At 52.8% G+C, this 24891-nt stretch overlaps 8 protein-coding genes across 8 annotated transcripts; 4 read left to right on the forward strand and 4 right to left on the reverse strand.

Moving 5' to 3' along the window:
- Positions 1–992: 992 nt before the first annotated feature.
- On the reverse strand, positions 993–5300 carry AYL99_08809 (hypothetical protein; the record flags this gene model as incomplete). Its single annotated transcript, XM_018840317.1, has 6 exons — positions 993–3622; positions 3667–3798; positions 3847–3913; positions 3969–4103; positions 4154–5085; positions 5144–5300. 6 exons carry the CDS (start codon positions 5298–5300, stop codon positions 993–995), a joined length of 4053 nt encoding a protein of 1350 aa, XP_018690064.1.
- A 792-nt stretch (positions 5301–6092) lies between these two features.
- On the forward strand, positions 6093–7436 carry AYL99_08810 (hypothetical protein; the record flags this gene model as incomplete). Its single annotated transcript, XM_018840318.1, has 5 exons — positions 6093–6144; positions 6195–6260; positions 6313–6398; positions 6476–7022; positions 7078–7436. The coding sequence occupies 5 exons, from the start codon at positions 6093–6095 to the stop codon at positions 7434–7436; spliced, it is 1110 nt and encodes a 369-aa protein (XP_018690065.1).
- Positions 7437–8618: 1182 nt separating this feature from the next.
- Positions 8619–13443, forward strand: AYL99_08811 (hypothetical protein; the record flags this gene model as incomplete). The annotated part of the gene is made up of 2 exons (XM_018840319.1): positions 8619–13224; positions 13319–13443. 2 exons carry the CDS (start codon positions 8619–8621, stop codon positions 13441–13443), a joined length of 4731 nt encoding a protein of 1576 aa, XP_018690066.1.
- Positions 13444–14498: 1055 nt separating this feature from the next.
- Positions 14499–16406, reverse strand: AYL99_08812 (hypothetical protein; the record flags this gene model as incomplete). The annotated part of the gene is made up of 4 exons (XM_018840320.1): positions 14499–15243; positions 15325–15718; positions 15809–15832; positions 15887–16406. 4 exons carry the CDS (start codon positions 16404–16406, stop codon positions 14499–14501), a joined length of 1683 nt encoding a protein of 560 aa, XP_018690067.1.
- Positions 16407–18519: 2113 nt separating this feature from the next.
- AYL99_08813 (hypothetical protein) lies at positions 18520–19219 on the forward strand (the record flags this gene model as incomplete). Its single annotated transcript, XM_018840321.1, has 3 exons — positions 18520–18556; positions 18633–18786; positions 18844–19219. The coding sequence occupies 3 exons, from the start codon at positions 18520–18522 to the stop codon at positions 19217–19219; spliced, it is 567 nt and encodes a 188-aa protein (XP_018690068.1).
- A 577-nt stretch (positions 19220–19796) lies between these two features.
- On the reverse strand, positions 19797–20657 carry AYL99_08814 (hypothetical protein; the record flags this gene model as incomplete). Its single annotated transcript, XM_018840322.1, has 1 exon — positions 19797–20657. One exon carries the CDS (start codon positions 20655–20657, stop codon positions 19797–19799), a length of 861 nt encoding a protein of 286 aa, XP_018690069.1.
- Positions 20658–21327: 670 nt separating this feature from the next.
- AYL99_08815 (hypothetical protein) lies at positions 21328–22278 on the reverse strand (the record flags this gene model as incomplete). Its single annotated transcript, XM_018840323.1, has 1 exon — positions 21328–22278. The coding sequence occupies one exon, from the start codon at positions 22276–22278 to the stop codon at positions 21328–21330; it is 951 nt and encodes a 316-aa protein (XP_018690070.1).
- A 704-nt stretch (positions 22279–22982) lies between these two features.
- AYL99_08816 (hypothetical protein) lies at positions 22983–24277 on the forward strand (the record flags this gene model as incomplete). Its single annotated transcript, XM_018840324.1, has 2 exons — positions 22983–24057; positions 24120–24277. 2 exons carry the CDS (start codon positions 22983–22985, stop codon positions 24275–24277), a joined length of 1233 nt encoding a protein of 410 aa, XP_018690071.1.
- Positions 24278–24891: the final 614 nt, after the last annotated feature.

Here is a 24891-nt window from a genome sequence, read left to right on the forward strand (position 1 = left end):
CAGAGGAGCGGAGGAAATGTCATTGAAGCAGACCGTGACAGAAACAGACGACGAGCCATGAAAGTCGAAAGGTCATTCACTGTCCAGACGAACACCGAAGCCCAAGAACACCGCGAAGAAAACAGCCACCCCATTGTATATACGGCTGCTGAACATGGACCGGCGTTACTATATGGGGACCAGGATCAAGGACGGTCTATGAAGTGGTTCTAGGGGGAGCATCGCAGCACATACCGTTTTTCGCATTGTCGGAGCTCGCTTCTAGCCACAAGACACATCCGTCAATTACGCTATGTCAGAGGTTGGAAGGTTCAATGAAAACGACAGTCCTTGCATCAATCACGCTCATGGAACGTCTGATCTCCCAAACCCCGTTCTCGACGCCCTGTTCACGAGAAAAATGCCTCGTAGATGAAATCCCCGGCACCTCTTGTCGCTAAATGTTCCCATTTGCACCAGATCCCCGGTCCAAGGTTGCGTATCATACTTTATGGGCGCTTGGACTTCCCAATTCCTTCATATCTCTCACCCTCTACGAAGCCCAGGTGCTCAGATGCATTCCAAAAGTGTTATTCCTGCCACCCGTCCTCAAGTCTCGATAGCTATGTAGCAATGTAGGTACACAAGTCGCCAGCATGGAACAATCTTACCTTTCAAGCTTGCTATCGATGTCTTGCTTGTACGTGTCAGGGAGCGGGAATGCTCACTCTTACCACTGTTGCTCTCCGTGTCCCTGATAGATTCTTGAGTGGGTTGCCCTGACCTACTTACTGTATTAGTACATCTGTGTGTCGCGGCATAAAGAGGTGCTCGAGTAGGAGCTCGAAATAAGTGTTTCATGTGTAGATACGATTACCGTACCGAAAGACAATAGAACCGAATGATTGATCCAAGGGAGTGTTTTCCCTTTCTTTTGATTGCTCTCTACTTCTTTTCGCCACACGGTCCCTATATAGAATATAGACATTCATACATACATACACACAGTGCCTTTACGTACTTATCTGGATATCTTCCGCAATGAGCTTGTACTGTTTTCTCTTCTTCGGGTGTTCGGGTCTCAGCCTCGCTTTAAGCCGCCCAATGAATTTTGCCAGCAGAGGAAAGAAATACCGCTCTGCAAGATAGGCAATGGCAAAGCCAGCCACAGCCAACCCCAGCAGAAAAACCTCATAGTCCGCAGTCATCTCCGTCAGGTCCATGAAATTCGCCAACCACTTGGCCGGATCGAGAAGCATGTACAGTGAAATCAGCAGTGCTGTCACGATCGTGACGCAGAAAGGCACATTCGTTGCCAAGGATTGGCGGAATGGTGGCCCAACGCTGAGAACAACACTGGACAGTGTATACTGGAAGCAGGACACCAAAAACAAGGCGGTGTTTTGAGAGTTGTCCACGTTGGACTTTTCCTTATCAAGCCGTGGTGGTATGTACCAAGGTTGTTGTTGGACCGTCTCGAACGCGACCAGTTGAACAAGGACCGAAAGCACGATCTGACCCAACAGCGGGGTCAAGACCTTTCGTGATACGAGGCTGGCGGTAGGACGCTTCTTGCTCAGAACCGGATACGCACCAGTCCAGCCCATGAAGATTGCCAGTGGCAAGATCAACGCGAGGTCGATGAACAGGAACTGGAAATCTCCCAGATTCGATGCCGACGCATAGAGGAAGCTGACAGAAGTGAACTGAATGGCTGAGTACAAGCTCATGTACTTGAAGCAGCAAAAGCTGGTGACCAAAGCAGCACGGCCCTCCTTGATCAGGGCGGGTACGCATGAAATATCAAATATATGGCTGGTGAACGGCGCAGCGACAGATGCCTCAGCTTCTGAAAGAGAGACACCAACGTCTGCGGCCTTGAGCGCACCGCAGTCATTTGCACCATCACCACAAAAGCCACAGCAGTAGTCAATGCTCTGGAGCTTTTCAACGAGTTCATGCTTCTCATCTGGGGACATTCGGGCGAAGACGGCGCCTTTGACGAGCATCCGTTGCAAAACCTCTGTGGATCCAAAATCAATGATCCAGCGAAAAGCATCCCCAGTGACTGCCAGGGTATACTCGCCGATGGCGATTGCATCATAGGGAGCTGCATTGTCGTCCTCGGCTGGTAATGGCTGAGGCAGTAAACTCTCTTCGTCAAGTTGATAGATTTGATTGTCGACGCTTTCCCAGCAGATACGTGCTTTGCCATCCATCTTGTCGCCCTCAATGAAGTGAGGCACAAAGCAATGTGCATTGCGATCAATGATGCCACACTCTCTCGCCACGCTGATGGCAGTCAGGATGTTGTCTCCGGTACACATGACATTGCGGATTTTGGCTTCGTTGAGTTCTTCGATGATCTCAGTCGTGATTTCCTTGAGTTTGTTTTCGAAAATGATGAAGCCAATTAGCGAAAGTCGTGACTCAGCTTCAGATCGGTCCATGTTCTGTACGTCGTCCCAGCTTAGTCTCGAAATGTATTTCGAAGCGCAAGCAATGACTCGGAAACCTTTGTGAGTGTAATAATTCAGCAAGTCGTCAAAGTCGTCGGGAATGCTTGATGCAGTGCAAATGTCCTTCATGACTTCCGGCGCGCCTTTGACGTAGATATTGACACCTGGATCAGAATGCTGCCGCACAATGACACTGGCTCGTCTCAAATGTGAGGCGAATTCGAACGAGCGCAGGATGCCCAGTTCGACGCGCACCGGATTCTCATTACCCTGAGAATCTTCCAAGTCATACTCGAAACCATGTGGGGGACGTGCCACGCTTGGTGCGGTTTGATGGGTTCCAGGTTCGACAAAGTGGCTCGTGCTACGGGAACCTTCTTCAAAAGACCACTCGGTAAACTGGAACATCTTGAGGTCAAGAGGGTCGCCAATCAACTCATCGTCGACCAGCCGAAGGGAATGACAAGTCGCCATCGAGTACAGCATGTTTTTATTGACTCGATAGTCGACCGTGGGATCGCGGTCGTAGGAAGCTGGAGGAAGAAGCTCGCGCGGCCCCTCCAGAATGTCCCCAAAGCGTATTTCTGGATGTTGTACAAGTCGTACACCCAGAACGTCAAGGCCGTCTTCGGTCAAGGTTCCCGTCTTGTCGAAACAGACAACGTCCAGTTTCCCGGCAACATTGACTCTTTGCGGGCTGATGCAGAAAATCTGTTGTTTTCTCAGTCGAGCCAGGGCGAAGTTCGTTCCGATAGTTAAAGTGGCCGGTAGAGCGGGCGGGACTACGATCGTGATGAGATCCAAAGCTCTGACAATGATCAGATGCCAGGCGAGACCCAGCTTGACGAAATTGATGAACGAAGCAATAAATCCGACTCCCGCGATGATGCCCATCACCGAAATATACCGGAAGGAATCACGGTAGAACTTGAAGCCTGATGGCTTAGGGAAGAGCATGGATCTTACAAGAGCACCCTTGGTAGTGTTAAATCCAGTACGGACCACCATAGCAAGAGCAACAGCTTCGTCGTCCTCGGTATCTTGCGGTCGCCTTGCACGAATGATTTTCGTGCCGCAGAAAAGGAAGTGACGTGCGACACTCGGATGGATTGACGGTGCACCAAGGTCAATGTACGGCAGAGCCTCGTCAGTAATGGGAATTTTGGAAACAGGAATAGATTCCCCTGCACAGTCAGCTTGGAGATTGGCAATGGTCGTTGAAGCTTACCGGTGAGCATGCTTTCGTTAATGATACAATCGCCGGCCAGGAGCAGACTGTCACAGGGAAGTTGTGAGAGAGAAGGATCAGACACCTCATACACGTCTCCAGGGACAAGATCACTTGACAGCGCGGAACGCCCTACACCCAACTCAGTAGAGACTCGGTTTCAATGACGGAAGAGCTTACAAAAGCCGTTGCGGAGAACACGGACATCGCACTCGAAGCGCGAGATTTCCCTCAGCCGTCGCATTGTCTGTGTGCTCGTCAGCATCTCGTTTGACCCGAACGGGAAACACAACAGCGCGCACCGAACGAGTCTCTACAACGGTAGTGGTGATGGAGAAGACGGAGATGATGAATATTGCCGCCGCATAGTAGTAGTACTCGTCCATTGACCAGAGGATGAGGCTGGCGACCTGGAAGATGTAGAAGGGGTGAAACGCCTTGCCCACAGTCAGCAGTTGAAGGATGATAGGATCTGGCACCGCCAAACCTCATCGAGGAGTAACTCCGGAATAGTCTTCTGCTGGATCTCGATCATATTCTTGCCAAAGACTTGATCTCTCGGGTCTCTTTCTTCCGTGTCAAGACCCTCCCGCAGGGCTTTCACTGACACCCACTGCGGATCCCACCAGTCGTTGTTCAAGACAAATTTATCTTCAACCGGATAATACAAGAGCCTCATGTATCTATAGTCAAGATACCGTAGGTGCCGTAACTCGGCGTCGTTGTCGTATCGATATCCATTGAGCTTCTCCTTGCCGGAGCGGGTAAAAACGGTCGACATGGGATGACCATAATCCTCGGAAACCACATAATGAACCGTAAATTCCCCCCATTGATTCTGAAATTTCTTAGCCTTCTTCTTCGACCGTTTGCGCTCTCGGCCATAGCTCACCTCTACGACAACCCACGAGCACTTTCTGAGGGGTGCCGAATATCCAACGAGAGATATGCGCCACCGAGGCACCCAGCGAAAGACGAGATAGCCGATACCCGCTGTAAAGACACAGATGGCCAGATATGCCAAGTAGCCAACAGTCGATGTCGTGAAACCAGCTAAGGCCATGGTCAGATCCTCATTCTCAATGTATAGCTTTTGACTAAAATTGCCGCCATCCTCGTGTTTCTGGGTGTCACTTCTCGCCGAATCGTGTCGATAGAGGAGCGGTTGGTCGGACGACGTTCGATATCTGCTTGAACTCTTGCGATGCGAGGAGGTAGGCTCCAGACCAGCCTCCAAGTCTCGGTCCCCTCCAGCTGTGTGGCCCTGCTCTTCGTCGCTTTCAACAGCCTCTTCGTCGGAGAAGACATTCGGCGATTCTTGGTCTTGCTCTGTAAAGTATGTGAACGAGCTGATCGACCCTGCTCGCCTCCGGGGCAGCCTGTATGCGAATCCCGTCACGGACGAGGGCACTGATTCTGCTAGACAACCAAGTCAGAGTGCATCCACGACGCGACGTCTACTGGGCGAAGGACTTACATATGGGCCCAGAAAACACATCAGTGGTCGACATCTCCACATCACTGACTATGCTTGCAGTGCTCAGATTCGAGTCTCTTCTGTGCATTCTCCCAGCACTCGAGCTCCTCCTTGAGGGCCGTCGAGGGGCGCCCTCGTTATGTGAGCTGCTGTCCATGGTGTGAAGTGCCACAGGCACAATGTCCGTCCGCGTCTCAGCTCATCCTTGACTCAAAAGAATACGAGGGTGACATTAAGAGATAGGTGGGTTGGTGCAGCTACCTAGGTATGTAGCATTGATATCATTGATCTTGGATTGAATTGGGGGCCAAGTTGGGGGGAGATATGATGTATTATGTATGCACGATGCGGGCAGAAGTTTTCCGCAGTCTCTTTCTCCCGAATAATAATACACTCAATTGCTCGCACTACCCGGGGGTCAGTCTCTACCATGTGTGTCCAGAACAACGTGACAACACAGCTGACGGAATGTCACACAAAACAATGTATGTAGTTCTACAAGTGCTCTACTATAGCAAAAAATCATTCCCAACCTCTATTGTAGACGTTGAATAGCTGGCTTATGCAGGGATTTCCATAGTGCAGTGCTGGTGGTGCCGCTTCGCCGTATCACCAGTTGGTGCAGTTGAGTGCGCTAAATCCCCCACCAGCAAAGCGTGGGACTCGGAGGCAAAACTGATTTATTGCTGTGCATTTCACGCGGCCTGGCCAAAAATCTTCAATTCCTCCATTCCATTTTCTCTGTCCTTGCCCACCTCGTTCATTCCGGGAGAAAGGAAATCTCTTCTTCAACCTCCGCCGGGAATCGTTCTCAGAGTGTCCCTTGGACCGCCACGAGACCGCTAGCTGAAAAAGCTTTTGAAACCCAACGTCAACTCAACATTTGCATTTCTCCCTCAACAAGTCACGAAACTCAACCTCAGATCGAAGCCCTTGAATAGAGAGCGAAATGGCCGAAATACCCAAGGCTCGCAACCTGACTGCGCCTACACCACAGAACAGTATGTCTTGACCGTCGACCTGATGTTGAATGTTGCTCACAGATCTTCAGCGCCTGCATCTAATGCGCCGATTTCCTCACACGCCACTGCCCCTAACGTGAGCTCGATTGCTGAGGGTAAGAAGCTGCAAAACTGGCCATCTACGACAGGAAGGTTAACCTATCACAGAGGATCTCGATCGTGTTGCCGCCGCCTCGTTATTTGCAAAGAACCCCGCTCTTGTCTCGATGATGCAGCAAAAGCTCGGTTCCCTCGTCGGCCGATCTTCAGGTACATCGAATCCTTGCCGGCTCCCGTTCGCCGCCGGGTCACGGGTCTGAAGGGCATCCAGAAGGACCACGCCAAATTGGAATCGGAATTCCAAGAAGAAGTCCTCCAGCTGGAGAAGAAATACTTTGCCAAATTCACTCCGCTTTACGAAAAGCGTGCTGCCATCGTCAACGGCGAGGCGGAGCCTACAGAAGAAGAGGTCGAGGCCGGTAAGGCCGATGAGGAGGAGGAAGAGCCCGAAGAAGATGCAGACAAGGAGGAGAAGACAAGTGCAGAGGACATGAAGGGCATCCCGGAATTCTGGCTCTCTGCCATGAAGAACCAGATCTCGCTTGCCGAGCTTATCACGGACCGAGACGAAGAAGCTCTCCGCGCCTTGACCGACATCCGCATGGAATACCTCGACCGCCCCGGTTTCCGCTTGATCTTCGAGTTCGCTCCCAATGATTTCTTCACTAACAAGACCATTTCAAAAACATACTACTATCGAGAGGAGAGCGGCTACGGGGGCGACTTCATCTACGACCACGCCGAGGGCGATCATATCGACTGGAAAGCGGGCAAGGATCTTACTGTCCGCGTGGAGAGCAAGAAGCAGAGAAACAAGAGTAAGTCCATGTCCTTTTGTTTGTGAGGTTGACTATGGCTAACAAGTCATAAAAGACACCAAGCAGACCCGGGTCATCAAGAAGACCGTCCCTACCGAATCCTTCTTTAACTTTTTCTCGCCACCTGCTGCTCCGACGGAGGACGACGAGGTTGCCTCAGACATCGAAGAACGACTCGAACTTGATTATCAACTGGGCGAGGACATCAAAGAGAAACTCATTCCCCGTGCCATTGACTGGTTTACTGGCGAAGCTTTGGCCTACGAGGAATTCGAGGATGCCGAAGAAGGCGAGTTCGACGACGAAGATGATGAGGATGATGAGGATGAGGAAGAAGCCGAGTCTGACGAAGACGACGAGGAGGAAGGCGGAAAGCCTCGGTCTCAACAAACCTCAGAGTGTAAGAACCAGTAAACGGAGATGGGCACCCCTGTGATGAATCTACAATCTGGGCAGATGTGCTGTCTGAGCAGCAAGAGAGCGAGTTTCTATGATGCTGTTGTTGATGGCAGCAAGATCGGAAGGATACGGTCCCAATATATTGGGATCGAGCTCCGGGATGACCTGCTCCGAGCATAATGGGAGTTCTGAGGATGATGCTGTGATTGATCGATCCGTCGATGATAGGCGGAAGGGCACAGTGGGCGATACAAGTCCAACGGCGTCCTTCTTACACTCTCCTTCCCTACATGAATTTCTGGTCCGAAGTTTACAAGACGGCGTTCAATGGGTATCATCACTACAGAGAAGAGCAACAGATCTTTTTCTTTTTAGTCAGTGGCAATGCGAGTCTAGTATTCCAGCAACACCATTTTTGGGTCACGTAGTTCCTACCAGCAGGTGGTTGACGTGCAACTAGGATCTAATATTATGCCCCGAGTATTAATAGCCCGTTTTACGCTATCCGGGGGAAGATCTCGTGGAACACGCAAAGAAGGCTGCCACAAGCTTCTCGGACCAACCCAGCTGGTCGTGCGTATGTAGTGGAAAAAAGGGGGTTGCCACTCTGTTTCGTCCATCGGTGCACGAGCGTGTGTTGGGCGGACAATTTCTGAAGGGCCCAGGTGGATGCTGGGTTGGTGCCAGGGGGGGCTGAGGATGGAGACCGCGCTTGCAGTAAAGGGGAAAGGCGCCTGATGGCGAGTGGCCTACACTGGCCTCAGCGACAGCCGTTAGGGGTCCTGTGGCTCTGGTGCGGGCTTGGGGCCAACCACCAACCAGTGGTGATTGTGCTTAGGGCGCATGGGGGAGCGCGTCTCGTTCGAAGACCCGAGTCCCTGAGAAACTTTCTGACATCTCGCAAGTCAAGTGAGTGTCCCCCAAGAATTCACAGCCGCACCTCGAGAGTCGACGGTCAGGTCAACATCTCATCCACACCTCTTTAATCCCATCTCCGGTCTCTGACCGGAATACTACACTCATCTTTAATTCTTTGTCGCTCCTTTCCACGCCAGGGGAGGCCAGAATACTCGTGGTGTTTCTTTGAACACGTCTTCCATCCCCAGACCCTCCTCCCCGTCTCCGAAAATACACATGGCTGCCCTCATCTCCAACAGTTGAGAGTCCTATCCATATATCCATCAGCACCCGTCCAAGATGGCGAGCTGGGAGATTGGCACTCGGGCTTGGTTCCCAAACCAGTCCGAGGGCTTCATTCCTGGTGAGCTTGCGGAGAGAAAAGACCTGGGGGATGGGAAGATTGCCCTCGTCTTTACTCTCTCCGACGAGTCCAAGCAGACAGTCGAGACCACCGAAACGGCCCTCCTCGATACGCACAATGCCTCCCTGCCTCCCCTCATGAACCCTCCCATGTTCGAGGCGGCCGAAGACTTGACCAACCTGTCTCATCTGAACGAGCCGGCCATCCTGCAGGCAATCAAGCTTCGATATGCGCAGAAAGAAATCTACACATACAGCGGGATCGTGCTGATAGCGACCAACCCCTTTGCACGGGTGGACTCGCTGTACGTCCCGCAGATGGTGCAGGTGTACGCCGGCAAGCAAAGAGCATCACAAGCACCCCATCTATTTGCCATTGCCGAGGAGGCATACACAGATATGCTGCGGGACTCACGGAATCAGACCGTCGTCGTCTCCGGCGAGTCTGGTGCCGGGAAAACAGTAAGTGCCAAATACATCATGCGGTACTTTGCAACTCGAGGGGCCCCGGGGCAGGCCAGCAAGGGGACAAAAGCGAGAGCGGATGCCATCAGCGAGACCGAAGAGCAAATCCTGGCCACGAATCCAGTCATGGAAGCCTTTGGCAACGCAAAAACGACGAGAAACGACAATTCTTCACGATTTGGAAAATACATTGAAATCATGTTTGATCAGAGCACCGACATCATTGGTGCCCGGATAAGGACATATTTGCTTGAACGATCACGACTTGTCTTCCAGCCCTTGAAGGAGAGGAATTACCACATATTTTACCAGCTAGTGGCCGGAGCGACCGAGGAGGAGAAACAGGAGCTGGGCTTGTTGCCTGTGGAAGAGTTCGACTATCTGAACCAGGGCAATGAACCCACGATCGACGGGGTTGACGATGCCGCCGAATTCACGGCCACGAGAAAGTCCTTAACCACAATCAACGTTTCGGAAGCTACTCAAAAGGAGATCTTCCGGGTTCTTGCCGCTCTCCTGCACATCGGAAACATCAAAATCACTGCCACGCGCTCAGACTCGACGCTCTCCGCCAGTGAGCCTGCGCTCGTCCGGGCCTGCAGCATATTGGGCATTGACGCGACAGATTTTGCCAGATGGACGGTGAAGAAGCAACTCATCACCCGCGGGGAGAAGATCACCTCAAATCTCACCCAGCAGCAGGCCACCGTCGTGCGCGATTCCGTGGCCAAGTTCATCTACTCTAGCCTGTTCGACTGGCTGGTGGAAACCATCAACCACGGTCTCGCAACTGAAGACGTCCTCCAACGGCTGAATACCTTTATCGGTGTGCTTGATATTTACGGCTTTGAACATTTTGCAAAGAACTCCTTCGAACAATTCTGTATCAACTACGCCAACGAGAAGCTCCAGCAGGAATTCAATCAGCATGTATTCAAACTTGAGCAGGAAGAATACATGCGTGAAGAAATTGACTGGACTTTTATTGATTTTTCCGATAATCAACCTTGTATCGATCTCATCGAAGGGAAACTCGGTATCTTGTCTCTCTTGGACGAAGAATCTCGACTACCCATGGGCTCGGACGAACAGTTTGTTCACAAACTTCATCATCATTTTGCAGCAGACAAGCAGAAATTCTACAAGAAGCCCAGATTTGGGAAGTCGGCATTCACAGTTTGTCATTACGCCCTGGACGTCACCTACGAGTCTGATGGCTTTATCGACAAGAACCGTGACACTGTACCGGATGAGCAAATGGAAGTGCTTAAGAAGTCTACAAATGCCTTCTTGGTGGACGTATTAGATGTCGCGGCGACGGTGAGAGAAAAGGACACCGCTCAGACGTCCTCCAAAACCGTTGCTCCCGGAGGCGGACGCCGAGTTGGTGTCGCTGTTAATCGCAAACCTACTCTGGGCGGCATTTTCAAGAGCTCTCTCATTGAACTCATGCAAACCATCAACTCCACCGACGCGCACTACATTCGATGTATCAAACCCAACGAGGCAAAAGAGTCCTGGAAATTCGAAGGACCCATGGTGTTGAGCCAGTTGCGGGCCTGCGGTGTTCTGGAAACCGTCCGCATCAGTACTGCCGGTTATCCTACACGATGGACATACGAGGAATTTGCTCTCAGGTACTACATGTTGTGCCGGTCAAATGAATGGACCACCGAGATCCGTACGATGGCGCAGAACATTCTTGTCAAAGCCCTGGGGAAGACCGCCCACGAAAAGGCAGACAAGTACCAACTTGGTCTTACCAAAATTTTCTTCCGAGCAGGGATGTTGGCCTTTCTGGAGAACCTTCGTTCGGCTCGGTTGAAGGAATGTGCCATCATGATCCAGAAGAACTTGCGCGCGAAATACTATCGGCACAAATACCTCGATGCCCGACAGTCGATTCTCAGCTTCCAGGCTGCGACACGCGCATTTTTGGCTCGAAGGAAAACCGAGGAAACAAGACGAAACAAGGCGGCGACCGACATTCAAAGAGTGTGGCGGGGACAGAAGGTGCGCAAAGAATATATTCGAATCAGGAACGACCTCATCCTATTCGAATCTATCGCCAAAGGTTATCTTTGCAGGAGAAATATCCTCGAGACTCGCATCGGGAATGCCGCGGTCGTCATCCAAAGAGCTTTCCGCTCGTGGCGAGCATTACGTGCCTGGAGGCAATATCGCAGAAAGGTCGTCATTGTACAGAACTTATATCGGGGTAGAGTCGCCAGGCGCGAGTATAAGACGATGCGTGAAGAAGCTCGCGATCTCAAACAGATCTCCTACAAGCTCGAAAACAAGGTGGTGGAGCTTACGCAGTCTCTCGGGGCGCTCAAGCGAGAAAACAAGTCCTTGGTTTCCCAACTGGAGAATTACGAGAACCAGCTGAAATCTTGGAGGTCAAGACACAATGCTTTGGAGACGCGGTCGCGCGAGCTCCAGAGCGAGGCGAACCAGGCTGGTATCGTCGCAGCACGCCTAGCTGCCTTGGAAGAAGAACATGCCAAATTGCAAGCGAGCCACGATGAACATTTGGGCAACGCGAAGAGACTGCAGGAAGAAGAGCGCAAGCTTCGCGAGTCATTGAAGGTGTCCAATGCAGAGCTCGAGACACTGCGACAGTCAGTGTCCACGCATGAAAGTGAGAGAGGTACTCTGCGGCAACAGATCAACGAACTGCAGGATCAGCTTGAGATTGCCAGACGGGCGCCGCCTCCACCCGTCACGAACGGGGTCAACGGCGAATACGCCAATGGCACCTCTCAGCTTGCGAATGGCCTCATCAACCTCGTTTCCTCCAAGAAGCCTCTCAAGCGACGCAGTGCCGGAGCTGCCGAACGAAGCGAACTCGACCGATACAGCGGTGCCTACAGCGCCCGTCCCGTTTCGATGGCTATCGACTCTCACACCAAGACTCTCTCCGGCTCTACGTTCAACCCTGGTCTGGACAGTGTCGAGATGGAGCTCGAGAATCTCCTTGCCCAGGAAGAAGAACTCAACGACGAAGTCACGATGGGTCTCATCCGAGGCATCAAGATCCCTCAGCCAGGCGCAAACCCTGCACCGACCGACAAAGAGGTTCTGTTCCCGTCTTACCTTATCAATCTGGTAACGTCTGAGATGTGGAACAACGGCTTTGTCAAGGAATCAGAGCGTTTCCTTGCCAATGTCATGCAATCTATACAGCAAGAAGTCATGCAACACGAAGGCGACGAAGCTATCAACCCCGGTGCGTTCTGGCTATCCAACGTGCATGAGATGCTCTCCTTCGTCTTCCTGGCCGAAGACTGGTATGAGGCGCAAAAGACTGACAACTACGAGTACGATCGTTTGCTTGAGATTGTCAAGCATGATCTGGAATCTCTGGAGTTCAACATCTATCATACCTGGATGAAAGTGTTGAAGAAGAAGCTACACAAGATGATTGTACCCGCCATCATCGAATCGCAGTCGCTGCCCGGTTTCGTCACCAATGAAAGCAACCGCTTCCTGGGCAAATTGCTGCCCTCGAACAATACTCCCGCCTATAGCATGGACAACCTCCTCAGCCTCCTGAACAACGTCTTCAAGGCCATGAAAGCGTACTATCTCGAAGACAGCATCATCACCCAAACAGTGACCGAGCTCCTTCGTCTTGTGGGAGTGACAGCTTTCAACGATCTGCTTATGCGTCGCAACTTCTTGTCGTGGAAACGTGGTCTGCAAATCAACTACAACATCACTCGTATCGAGGAGTGGTGCAAATCCCACGACATGCCCGAGGGGACTTTGCAACTCGAGCATCTCATGCAAGCGACCAAGTTGCTCCAGCTCAAGAAGGCAACCCTCAACGACATTGAAATCATCCAGGATATCTGCTGGATGCTGTCCCCTAATCAAATCCAGAAGTTGCTGAACCAGTATCTCGTCGCTGATTACGAACAGCCCATCAATGGTGAAATCATGAAAGCCGTCGCGTCGAGGGTTACGGAGAAGAGCGATGTGCTGTTGCTCGCTCCTGTCGACATGGAAGACAGCGGGCCCTATGAGATTGCTGAGCCGAGAGTCATCACTGCGCTGGAGACATACACTCCATCATGTAAGTTTTCCCAATCGGCCTGCTCTTGCCAGCCCCTTCAAAGCGGTTCCCATTCCAGCTCTTGGTTAATTTTACTGACACGGGGATAAAATAGGGCTCCAGACACCTCGTCTCAAACGCCTAGCGGAAATTGTCTCCGCCCAAGCTATGGCTCAGCAAGAACAGGGAGGTCTGCCCGACGGGCCGATTGGCGACGCTGAAGCTATGATGGCGCAATGAAGCGGTCGACTTGGTCCCGGCACGGGTCTGGGATAATCTTGGTCGCGGAAGCGAGTTTCAAAAGCAACGTTTCTCATGATTACACGTGGAAGAGACAAGCACCTAATCCTGAAGTGGTTGGCGTCTACGGCTTAGACATTGAGCGATGAAGAAGCAGGCTCGCGCACCGACGCTCATCATCCGCGAGTTTCTCGGGCCAAGAGGCAGAAAGGCTGAGGCGGGTAATTTTATACACACCTTTTTGGGCATAGCACTGCGGAGTTTCCTAGAGCACTCACTAACTACTTGGGCCACATGTGCTGCTTCTGACACAACAGCAATTGCGAATTTGGGCGCGGCGTTTTCTCTACAGTCTCTGACTGACCATGTATGTTCGAATGTTAATGTCAGGGCAGAGCTGGAGGAGCAGACAAATAAGGAAACCAACAAGACTCGGGCCCCAGCGCCCCCAGCGCTGTTTTGGTTTCTCGCCCCGTCTCTTGTCTTCGCCATATGATTCCTCGTACCGACTGTGAACACCCCCCCCCCCCCCCCAATCTTATTATTGCTGCCGCATAATAGAGGTAGGCCAGCCACCCGAAACCGCCCCAGTAGTTAGTGCGACGTTGGCTTGTATTCTCAGAAGTCAGATATGCGTAATGGGTAACGTTGCATGGAGCAGACTGTTCTTCGTGCAGGAATGGATCGGGTACTTCAGTCCAAGGCATTATTCCATCAATATATACAACACAGGGTAGATGTCCGCAGAACACAATAATACCATCGGGGGCTATTAGGGTGGGCTTTCTTGGCTTGCGGGCCAATCATACCTCTCAGCATTTTGACCAATCATAATAGTTGCATATAGTCCCTAACTGAGACTAGTGTGATATGCGGAGTACCGGATCCGCGTTAACGAGAACTGCGGTGAATCCATCTGCTTACAGCCAGGGTTTGTTCCTGAACAATGCTCCGGATCTTTGTGGGGATGGTCACCGTCCTATTCCCCCTTTCTCCATGGTTTTACTGTACAATGCCCATGATGGGTCGTCTCACATTTCTTTAGGGAAACTTGCTCACAAGTCCTTTCGCAGCTCGGGAGATTCCCAGATCGCCTTCAACAGGATCCGGATATCGTCGCGCCAGAAGAACTTCTGGCCCAAGGACTCCAAGTCCCACCACTCCCAATCCTGTAGCTCCGGCATGGCCTTACGCATCTTCAACAGGAGCTGCCGGCCCTCGTGGGACAGCTCGGCAGAGTTCTGCGCCATGGCCCAAGAATCGATCGCGACGAGCCATATCCAGATCAGGCAGTCGCGCTCTGTGCGGGAGCTGGATACCCGGAATTCCGGCAGGCGAGCGGTCAACTGCGTCGTGGCTGAATGGTAGATGCACGCCTTCGGCCGCAGGTGATTGGCGCGGTTGGCGCAGTAGCGGAACAGGGCGAGGCAGATCATTTTCTCCAGGGAGGGGCCCCTTGGTCCTTCGGGGGCCCTGAACGCCGCGCAGGCATCCCAGAAGTTCCACGCCTGGCCCGCGACAGGCCCGTAGACCTTGGACATCTCCTCACCATACTTTCCCTTGTAGGTTGGATCTTGAGGGCTCCAATCCTGCTTGACGCTGATTCTGTGGATGATTTGGAGAGTCTCAAGCGAGAGTGCTCCCGCTCTCGCCAGGTTGCGGAACCCGCAGGGGAGCTGCTCCATGGTTTTCGTGTCGTCTTCAAATTGAATCCAGGAAGCTTGTTGTAAAGTCAACTTTGTCGTGGCGGGTGTGTCTGGTGGTGAGTCGGGGGGCAGATCGCCGGAGAGGGACAACAGGCTGGATTAACAGGATTAGTTATAAAAAGAGTTCAACGCCATAGACGGGCCATCTGTGCAGGAAAGTAGGAGGAGCGCTCACACTGTCAGGGTGGTCCGAGCTGAACTACCAACTCCCAAGCGACAGACGCCGCCTCTCGACGCCACCATTTGATCGACTTGGGCCCTGTGCGCCTTGTATGCTGATTCGTTTCCAAGACCTCTCTCAAACATTGCCAGGTACAGGATTGTCAGGATAGCACCATCGTCTACACGGGCGTCGGGCTTCGCCAGCCTAGCTCTCAGCTTGGACATTGCCTGTCCGGCATGGATAAAGGCATCTTGTGGCAAGGGAGATCCAGGACATGCAATTGCAGTGTGGGCCACTTTTGTCAGACCGAGTAATACGTGAAAGAAGTCCTCGTACTTGGCCATGTTCTCGAGTACCCAGTGTCCGTAGACATTGACGACATTGAATGCTTCGTTGATCGAGGCAACTGTGACCAATGATTAGCGCTGTTCGGGGTTCCAACCACATGTAATTGGCCAACTCGCTCTCCAGTTTTCTAATCGAAGGGGCAACTCACCTGTCGGCATGATATAATGTATAACTGTACCCGTGTTAGAGTGCCATTTTGCGTCCGAGGACAGACCCAGTCACTTACGGAAGTCAATTGCGAGGGCGGCCCCATAACGGTCGGTCCCAGGAATACAATCGAACGGGTCAACTCGAACACCCCTCGTCCAATGCCATGGATTTGGTGTTGCTAATTCAGTCTCGGGCTTGAGAGGCAGGGAGCGGATTCGAGAACTGTCAACGCCAGACTTGGAGTTCTTGTTGTCCGGCACCACTACCTGCCCAACGCTTGTTGTCTTAGCCTCTTGGTCCTCTCCCATCAACAGTTGGTCAATTCGTATTCGAGGCGACGAGAAATACGTGCTTTGCCCTGCGGAAGCTGGAGTGTTTTCATACTGCTCGCTCCAAGCTGTCTTGGTGCGGCGTCTTGGATATGGTGGATCTGTCGGTGCTGACCAGCAATGCTTCTTCAAGACAATGGTGCTGGCATTGTGTCGATTCCTGAACTTGGCTGCGTGCGAGCGTGCTTTAGACTGAAGACGCTCGAAGTCGTTGCGGGACAGACTTTTGTCGGGGACATAGGGGATGTAAGATAAGTGAATGGGCATGGAGATGGTAAGAGAGTAAAGTTCGTGGTGTCACTTCACATTCAGCATAGGACCGGGAGCCTTGGGCGAGACTTCTCAGGGCAACACCAGCCACCAAAGATGATCCAAAAGAAGCCTTTATCTGTTCTTCCGGTCGATAATATCTTACGCACAAGAAGACCACCTGCCCAGTTTAACAGCACATGATGGTACTCTCAACCGAGGCAATGAGCTCTCGAGCGCCATGGTTCTAGAGCCATTGAAAACGGGCTGGGACGGGCGACGCTCTTCGCTAAGAGAGGGAGAGAGAGAGAGAGACTGGCCGAAGGATCGAGGAGGATGCCCGGACAAATGAGGTCGACAGCTGTGGTCTTACCCCAGAGAACGAGCTGAAATCCATCCCGATGAGCGACCTCAGATTGGTGCCCCTGGTCGATGAACATCTGGAGTCCGGCACGCGGTATTTCTGGTAGGCCGCCCCCTTTCTCTCGATTAGGCTATTGACAGAAGAAGAAAAAGTACAAGCGGCCGCCAGTCCGCAAATGACATACTTGAAAGCGCTTTCCTAGAGACCGGAAGGAAGCGGTTGATACTTAGTAATCGCCTCGTCACTGTCTTGTTCTGCACCCAAGAAAGAATCAGTCCACGAGGTGGTTAAATCTCAGAATTTCTTCCTTGTTGGATACTGTGTCTTTATAGCGACGGATGTGGTAGTAGAGGAGCAATCACCTCATAGCCCGGAGTATTTAAGACTGGTTGCAGCAACCGAAGAGATTTGTCTGAAGCCTCACTTTTAATGAGTGCTTCGTTTAGCGAGGCGGCCCCATCCGTGCCACTCAGTCAGACCGGAGGGCAGATTTGGCGTCCAGCAGACCAGGCTCCTTCGTGAACCTACTCGGGCACAGGATGCTGGGGCTTTGGCAGTAGTATCTGAGTTCAATCCAGGGGCTGGGTTGACCTCCGAGTTACAGCACCGCCAGAGAGCATGCGATACCCAGGGGTGCCCAGTAGCGGGTAAATATCATTTCTGCCGGGAATCAATGATGATAGATTGTCTTGAGGATTGTCAAATGAACAGGTGATTTCAATGCAAGTATCGGTCAACAGCCGGCCTCTCTTTCCTCCTTCGGCGACCTGGCTTCCGGGTTTATCTATTCCCATTGCCATAGAAGTCAAACCATGACTTCGACGGCAAGGACATAGAAAGCTGGGTCGGTACGATTGAGAGTGCTGATAATAGGAAATGGTTCTGACTTGGTTGATCAGGCTGAGTCTGTGCCGGTTGGTACTGTTGGGCATCGCAAGACCTGTGACTGGGCCATCATCACTACCATCTTCGGCGACGACACGTGTTGAACTGAAAGGGAGACGTATGCAAGCTAATTTGCCCCCATGCTCTTATAGGCGAGGGGCGTGATTCAGGCGGGCTGCGGCTGTGGGAGATGCCTCTAGAGAGCAAGTCGTGGTTGGTTTGCATCAGACAACGAGGCACGGCTGGCTGTGGTCGTCGTCTCGTCGGGAGACCGGATCCAGCGTCGACAGTGTGTCTTATCTTGAGACTCGAGCGGTCTAACATACAATCTTTCTCCATCTCTTGTAACCCCATTTTTGTGTGCCGTTCTCCCTTATCTGTGAAAGCGAGATGTTTGAGCCTTGGCCAGAAATTGGATAAAGCCCTGGCTCCAACACGCCCTGTGTCCGGGTGTATGTCGGAATGATCTTGTCCTGATGCTGGATTGGATCGACTATCTCAACGGGGTCAAACCCTCAGGCGCCCAGCATCAACCCCGGACGGTGATGGACTTTCAAAGTCCATTTCCATCCACATGGCAATGAGTGCAGACATGGCTGAAACGCTAACCGAAGGCGAATTTTTCGCGAATACGAGGTCGTCATAGAACTCGGGCGCTCATTAAGCGTCCCGGTCCTCCTGGGCTTTGTCAACGCACCAGAGTCGTGGGCAATGAAGGGTGTAACAGACATAACCCCCACGGCACATCGTAGAAAGTTGTGTATCAGCCCTAATCGCCGCGTTGAGGCTGTCGATAAGATACCAAAACTCCGGGGAAACTATCTGGCATCTGTCTTCACCTAGACGTTCCCTTCCTCATGGACCTGTCTTCAAGTCACAGCCATGACGGGTCTTTGTGGTCACAATGATGGAGGTTTCAGTAAGCTACCGACGCCTTGCCCGCAGCAGCGATTGGAGTTGCCATCAGGTCACTCAGGTTACTGACCAGTACCCAGAATCACCCGTAGCCCGTGGTTCGGGGTTCGGTTGTGTTGAATGGGAATTTCCTGGCGTTTTCGGGTGTACAGCCGGCGCCAGCACCATCCTGCCCCCAGCATGTGTGGAGGTAGGAGAGCTGTGTCCGACGCCCACTGACGGGGTGCAAGCATGGTAGGTTGGCCAGCAGTTCTTGTGCAAGCCTATCGGATCTGATGAGTAGGCTGGCAGCTATTCCGACGCCCCTTACTGCATCACCATGTCCCTATCTTGGAGCGGCTACTTCTACACTCACTGGGAGTGCAATACGCAACCGGTCAACCCAATCCCGATCATGGCCACCCCAACCATCACAGGTCCTGGTGAAGTATCGACGCGATACCTCGACGCAGCCCCTTGGGTACCTGGCCCAGCATCTCCTACCGCAAGTCCGTCGGGAGGCAGCGGTGGTAGTGGACACTCCAGCAATTGGGGCGGCTCAAAAACTAAAACCTGGGAACGTCAGAAGCAGCGGGATCAAGGGTTCGGGCATCACCGGGACCTGATGGTGCGCAGGAATGGCGACATGATGAGTGTGGCGGGGGATATTGAACGGGGGAGGGGGTGAGCATCCGCGTCCATGAGCTTCACTATCATAAATATGGGGGCAGGGGAGGGACGTTGAGGTTGAATGGTTGATTTCTGCGAAGCCCGGCAGGCGCATTGAGTTACCGCTTTAGTAATGCACCAATGTGAGATTGGTGGCATCTTCAAAAATCGACCTTATATTTGATTCTGTTGTTCTCTTCGTGGCGGGCCAGAGTAGTCAATACGATTCGGCGGTAGAAACAAAAGGTATGACCACAGTGGTACTCGTCGTCTGTATTAATAGGCTCCACTGAGACCGAATGTGGAAGTGGGTCCTCGGCACCTGGTATCCACAAGAATACGCCGCATTCGGAACTATAGGCATATAGCCTGTCGGAGGGGTTGCCAATGTTGCAGAGTGCACCGCATAGTTTGTACAATGACTAAGGCCCTCATATTGACGACCTAATGAATGGGATAAAGTTCACAGGTGCTTCACGGCACGGATTGTTGCGAGAGATATCTTCTATAGCCGAGAGACTCAAGAATAACAATCCGAACAGCTTCGGGTCCATCCACCAGAGTAACGTGCTTCGATCAACAGACTTTTCTGCCGCCTACAGACGTGATGGGATCCGTCCGGCCTTCTTGAGCGCTTCTTTACTTGACTCCACCGCCGACGCAAATCCCGCGACCAAGCAATTGTAGTCCAGCGTCACCAGAAGGAACGTCATGCCCAGGCCTGCCCGCGTGCTCACCATCTCCGGAGACGTCGCCATGGACCCAACGATTTTTCCGTGCTTCTTCGCCGCATCGAGCACGGTCGATAGAGCCTGGGAGAACTCGGGCTCTGGCCCGTCCACCCCTCCGGGCAACCCCAGGGACAGACGCAGGTCGTAGGGGCCGATAAAAGTGCCAGTCACGCCGCGCACGGACAGGATGGCCTCGGCGTTCTTGATCCCCTCCGCGGACTCGATGATGGGTAGAATGGCCACGCCGTCATCTTGGGCCATGTCGTAGTACGTGCCGAACTGGGTACCCAGCAACTGTCGGCCGAAGGCGGCGTTGAAGGGACCAAAGCTCCGTTTGCCCGTCGGGGGGTAGATGGCGTGGGAGATGATGCGTTCCATCTCGGCCGCGTTGTTGACCATGGGGATGATGATGCCCGCCGCGCCACTGTCCAGCGCCCATTTGATCCACTCGACGTCGTGCGAAGGGACGCGCACGATGGCCATGCATTTGCCCTTGGACGCCGACACCACGCTGTGCACCATCTGGGTCATTTGCTCCGCCGACATGGGAGAATGCTCCATGTCGATCATCACGAAGTCGAACGCCTGAGCAGCCAGCATGGCCACAATGTTGGCTTGGACGGTCAGCACCGTGCCCAACAGTGGCCGGCCGAGCTGTTGATGCTGGTCTCGGAAGCGGGCAATGCCTCCCTCGCCTGGTACATGGGGCTTCTGGTCTTTGAACATGGTGGTTGATTTGTGTTGGGTTGGGTTGCTACTACTTGGCGAGGCGTGAGCTTTGAGAGGTCGAGTAAGGATTTCGCACCAGCAATAAACTATACTACCAAGGAGGGGATGGGTAGAAGCATTCAGGCAGCGTGTTCAGTGGAGTAGCCGAGCGGGGGCCCTGGGGTTCAATATGCGGGCGAGTGTGCCCCCATATGTCTGGGGCGTAACCCTCGGTTGTCCCTGTTTCAGGTAACGAGATGGGGATCAAGTCGGTAAAGCAACGAGCTCGGCCCGTGATATCCGTGCCGGTATGTGGAAGTGATTGGTCGCAGCCTTGTGCTGGAGACACCTGAAATAGGATGTACGACTGACCAGTTTTGCTTGCTGGTCAATTTGCTGTGCTGTGTCTACCTGCCGCCATCGTTCTAGCTGGGTTGCAGAGCGGGCGGAAGGCTCCCGGACTAATTCGACACGGTTTGAACAAGTGACTACATCTATAGTATTGAAATATCCATCAAAAAGGCAACTTGTGCAACCTGTATGGCATTCCATTGATTACTAAGATCGCTTTGAAAATAGATCTCCTCATTAGAATGCTTTTTAAATCAAACTGCAAAAAAGCTCGCCTAAGCGTGAACAGCTTGGCAGACACGATGGTTCTAGGACTGCCTCGGTGACTCAACCGGGACTATGGGAGACCCTGTTGCCAGTATGTGGAAACATCGTTCTCGCCGTAAGCAGTAGAGCCAGTATCGAAGACGGAAACTCGTCGCATATCCCGCCGATATTTGCCCTCGTAATCCCCATGCGTCGCCCTATGCAGCACCGCGCAGTTGTCCCATATGGCCACATCGTTGTTGTCCTGCCAATGGTGCGTGAACTTGTACTTGTCTTGCTGGACGTGCTCAAAGATCTCCTTGATCAATTTTTGCCCCTTTTCAAGGTCCATGCCATCGATATGGTGGGTGTACGACGTGACATAGAGATTCATGCGACCTGACTGTTCATGCAGTTGAGCAATCTTGTGCTTCGCTAGAGGGTGTTCCATCGGATTGATGTGAAGGAAAAGGGGCGAGTCTGGATTCGCCGTCTTTCGGTTGTGGAACAACGAGTTGCAGCCCACGAGACCCTCAATTTCCTTTTTCTTTTCCTCCGGCAGGTCGTCGTACGCAGTCCGACTGTCCAAGTACTCGGTGTGGCCTCCAGTACCTTTGGGAGGAAGTTCGACACCCCGAAGGATGGAGACACCTGTGCGGCGTGGATTGAAAGCGCCATCTGCGTGCCACAGTGCGTTGCCATTGGCAGACGCAGTACGGTGAGGATCCTTGACTGTCACGACCTGGTTCTTGTCGTCCAGGTTACCGACGTCGAAAATCTCGTCGTTGGGGATCCTCATTGCCCTCCCTGCCAGCCGGTGAGCTCTGACGCTGTCGAGCTCTCCAAATCGCCGACCAAGAGCAATGGCGGAGTCATCATCTAGTGCCGTTTTGCGAAGAATTATCACGCCGTACTTGTGGACAGCATCCCTCAGCTCCTCAAAAAGGCCATCGTCGACCGGTTTGGAGAAGTCAATGCCTTCGACTTCAGCGGCAAAAGTCTCACCGAGGGGTGTAATTTGTAGCCGCGTGACACTGGGCATGTTTAACAGACCTGTCTCAACTTGTGATGTGTGTGAATTTGCAGAAGTTCTAGGCTGAGGGTCCCGACAAACTGCCCTGGTTCGAGTTAGGGCTAGTATATATCCCCCGTTGCCGGCATACTGCGTTCCTTCTACCCTGGGTTCGGGTGTTGCTTGCCGTTTGCCTCTGTGTCCCAGGCTCGGTTCCCCACCCGGCTGTGTGGTCTCCGCGGTTCTTCGGAAATGATATGGGGAAGTAAGAACCTTGCCCAGCGATACTTGCAGTGTAAATATAGTGTTTAAGGAGTGGGAATGGCGGAAAAATCTTGGTCCATCGCGGGCTCGACTGGATACGTTCAATCTCATGGGTTTGGGACCCAACAACACTTCTGGAAATGCCAACTCGGAGTGAGGTGGCTGCACACAACACCCGACAGTCATGTTGGGTCATCATTCAAGATCAAGCATATGATGTGACGGACATTATCGACGACCATCCTGGAGGCGCAGCAGCAATTCTTCGTTTTGCGGGAAAGGTCTCTCTCCTAAGTTCTGGTATTGATGCCATGACGCTGAATACCGCCCTAGGATGCCACCCACGAGTTTGTTCCTATACATCCAGAAGACACTCTTTCCAGATTTCTCGCGCAAGGTGGGGACCCCTACTGACTAACGCGGACGCTGCTGAACAACATTCGGCAGACAAGCATTTGGGCGTGGTCGACATGGCCACATCAGCTGAAGTGGCCGTCATCACGCCTCAGGACAGAGACAGGCAGCATGCTGACGACATTCCGTTGAAACTGTGCCAAAATCTGATGGATATGGAACTGCAAGCATCCACAGTGTTGACTGAAAGAGCATTCACGTATTTCCACTCGGCGGCTGAATCTCTGAATGCTTTGGAGGCCAACCGGAGAGACTGGGCAAAGGTGTCTTTCCGCCCTCGAGTACTCAGAAATGTCACTCAGGCGGACATGTCCTGCAGAATCATGGGACAGTCCAGCACTCTCCCGATCTTCATCTCTCCCATGGCAATGATCAAGCTGGCAAACAAGGACGGCGAGTTGGCCTTTGCACGGGGGGCTGGGTTAAAGGGTATCCCAGCCGCTTTCAGCACTTACACATCCTGCTCACACGAAGAGATCATGCAATGCGTCAATGCTGAAGGATTGCCACACAAGCAGTTCTTCCAACTGTACGTACCGAGGAAACGCGAAAACGCAAAGGAGCTCATCCGGATGGCTCGCCGTCTGGGTTTCAAAGCATTACTTGTGACCGTGGACACGCCTGTTGTCGGCAAGAGGGAAGAAGATGATCGGTACAAGGCTCGAGTGGAGTATCAATCCGGTGTGGAGGACACCCCTCGGACACTGGACACGTCTCCATCAGAGGAGAAGCCCATCCTTCGAGGGGTCCACTCCTCGACCTTGAACTGGGATGACCTGGCCTGGATCCGAGATACATGGGCAGGTGCCGGTCCCATCATTTTGAAGGGCATTCAGAGTGCCGAGGATGCCCTGCTCGCATATCGAGCCGGGGCAGACGGTATCTACCTCAGCAATCACGGCGGCCGACAACTCGATTTTGCACCGAGTTCACTGCAGACCCTGCTCGAGATTCGGAGATTCTGTCCCGATATCATTGGAAGGATGGACATCTACCTAGACGGCGGAGTGAGAAGGGGGAGCGATGTCCTCAAGGCCATCTGCTTAGGAGCCACCGCGGTGGGCTTGGGACGGCCATTCGTCTACGCGCTCGGCGCCTATGGACAACAAGGTGTCGAACGCGCGATCGAACGTGAGTACCAAGTGTGCCTCCAATCTGAGTGAGTTTCGTGAGACTGACTTCGCCTACTGCAGTAATCAGCGATGAGATCGAGACAACCATGAGGCTGCTCGGGGTGAACAGCCTGAGTGAGCTGAGCTCGTTCTATGTCAACACCAAGGAGCTGGAGAATAGCATCGTAGACCAGATAGACACGAGGCCTCGGCAGCGGCACGCAGGGGCTCGTTTGTAATAGATCGCTTTGCTTGTTGAGAATCCAGGGCCTGCTATACCACAACCAGAAGGATGGTTGTGACACGAGAGAATACCTCCTGAGCAGTTCGAAGTCCGCTTCACGGCTGTCTCGGCCCGAGACCGGCGAAATCTTCTTCCGACTCCGACTGCCCCAGTGCCAAGACTGCGGGGGCCCAGAATTTGTGGGGTTTCTGCCTCGGAAAATGCGAGCCGTAACTTCATCTCAGCCTCGGGAACGTGCTTCTTCACGGATTTGGTATGCCGAAAATCTGGGACAGGCACTGGCGGTTGACTGCTCGCTCACTGAAATGCCGCCTGTAGGAAAAGTACCAGCCTAGATGGGCATTCAGGGCTTCTAGAACATGTTCCCACCAGCCCGAACTTCTGTGCGTGTGAGAGTGAGCCGCCCGCGGATGGACCAGCTCATGGAGCACTTGATCCGGACTATGGACGCGTGTGCCTCGATTGAGAACCATTGGGTCTCGGAGAGGGACTTGAACAGACGAGTATACGTCGTTGCCAAGGCTTTCGCCCGACTGCGACAGGGGTTCTCGGTACGGTGAGTGTACGAGGCTTTCCTCTGGCACGGTCTCGCCCCTGTGGTGCTCAACC

Source organism: Fonsecaea erecta (genome assembly GCF_001651985.1).
Source record: "Fonsecaea erecta strain CBS 125763 chromosome Unknown Scaff8, whole genome shotgun sequence".
Taxonomy (NCBI): Eukaryota; Fungi; Ascomycota; class Eurotiomycetes; order Chaetothyriales; family Herpotrichiellaceae; genus Fonsecaea; species Fonsecaea erecta.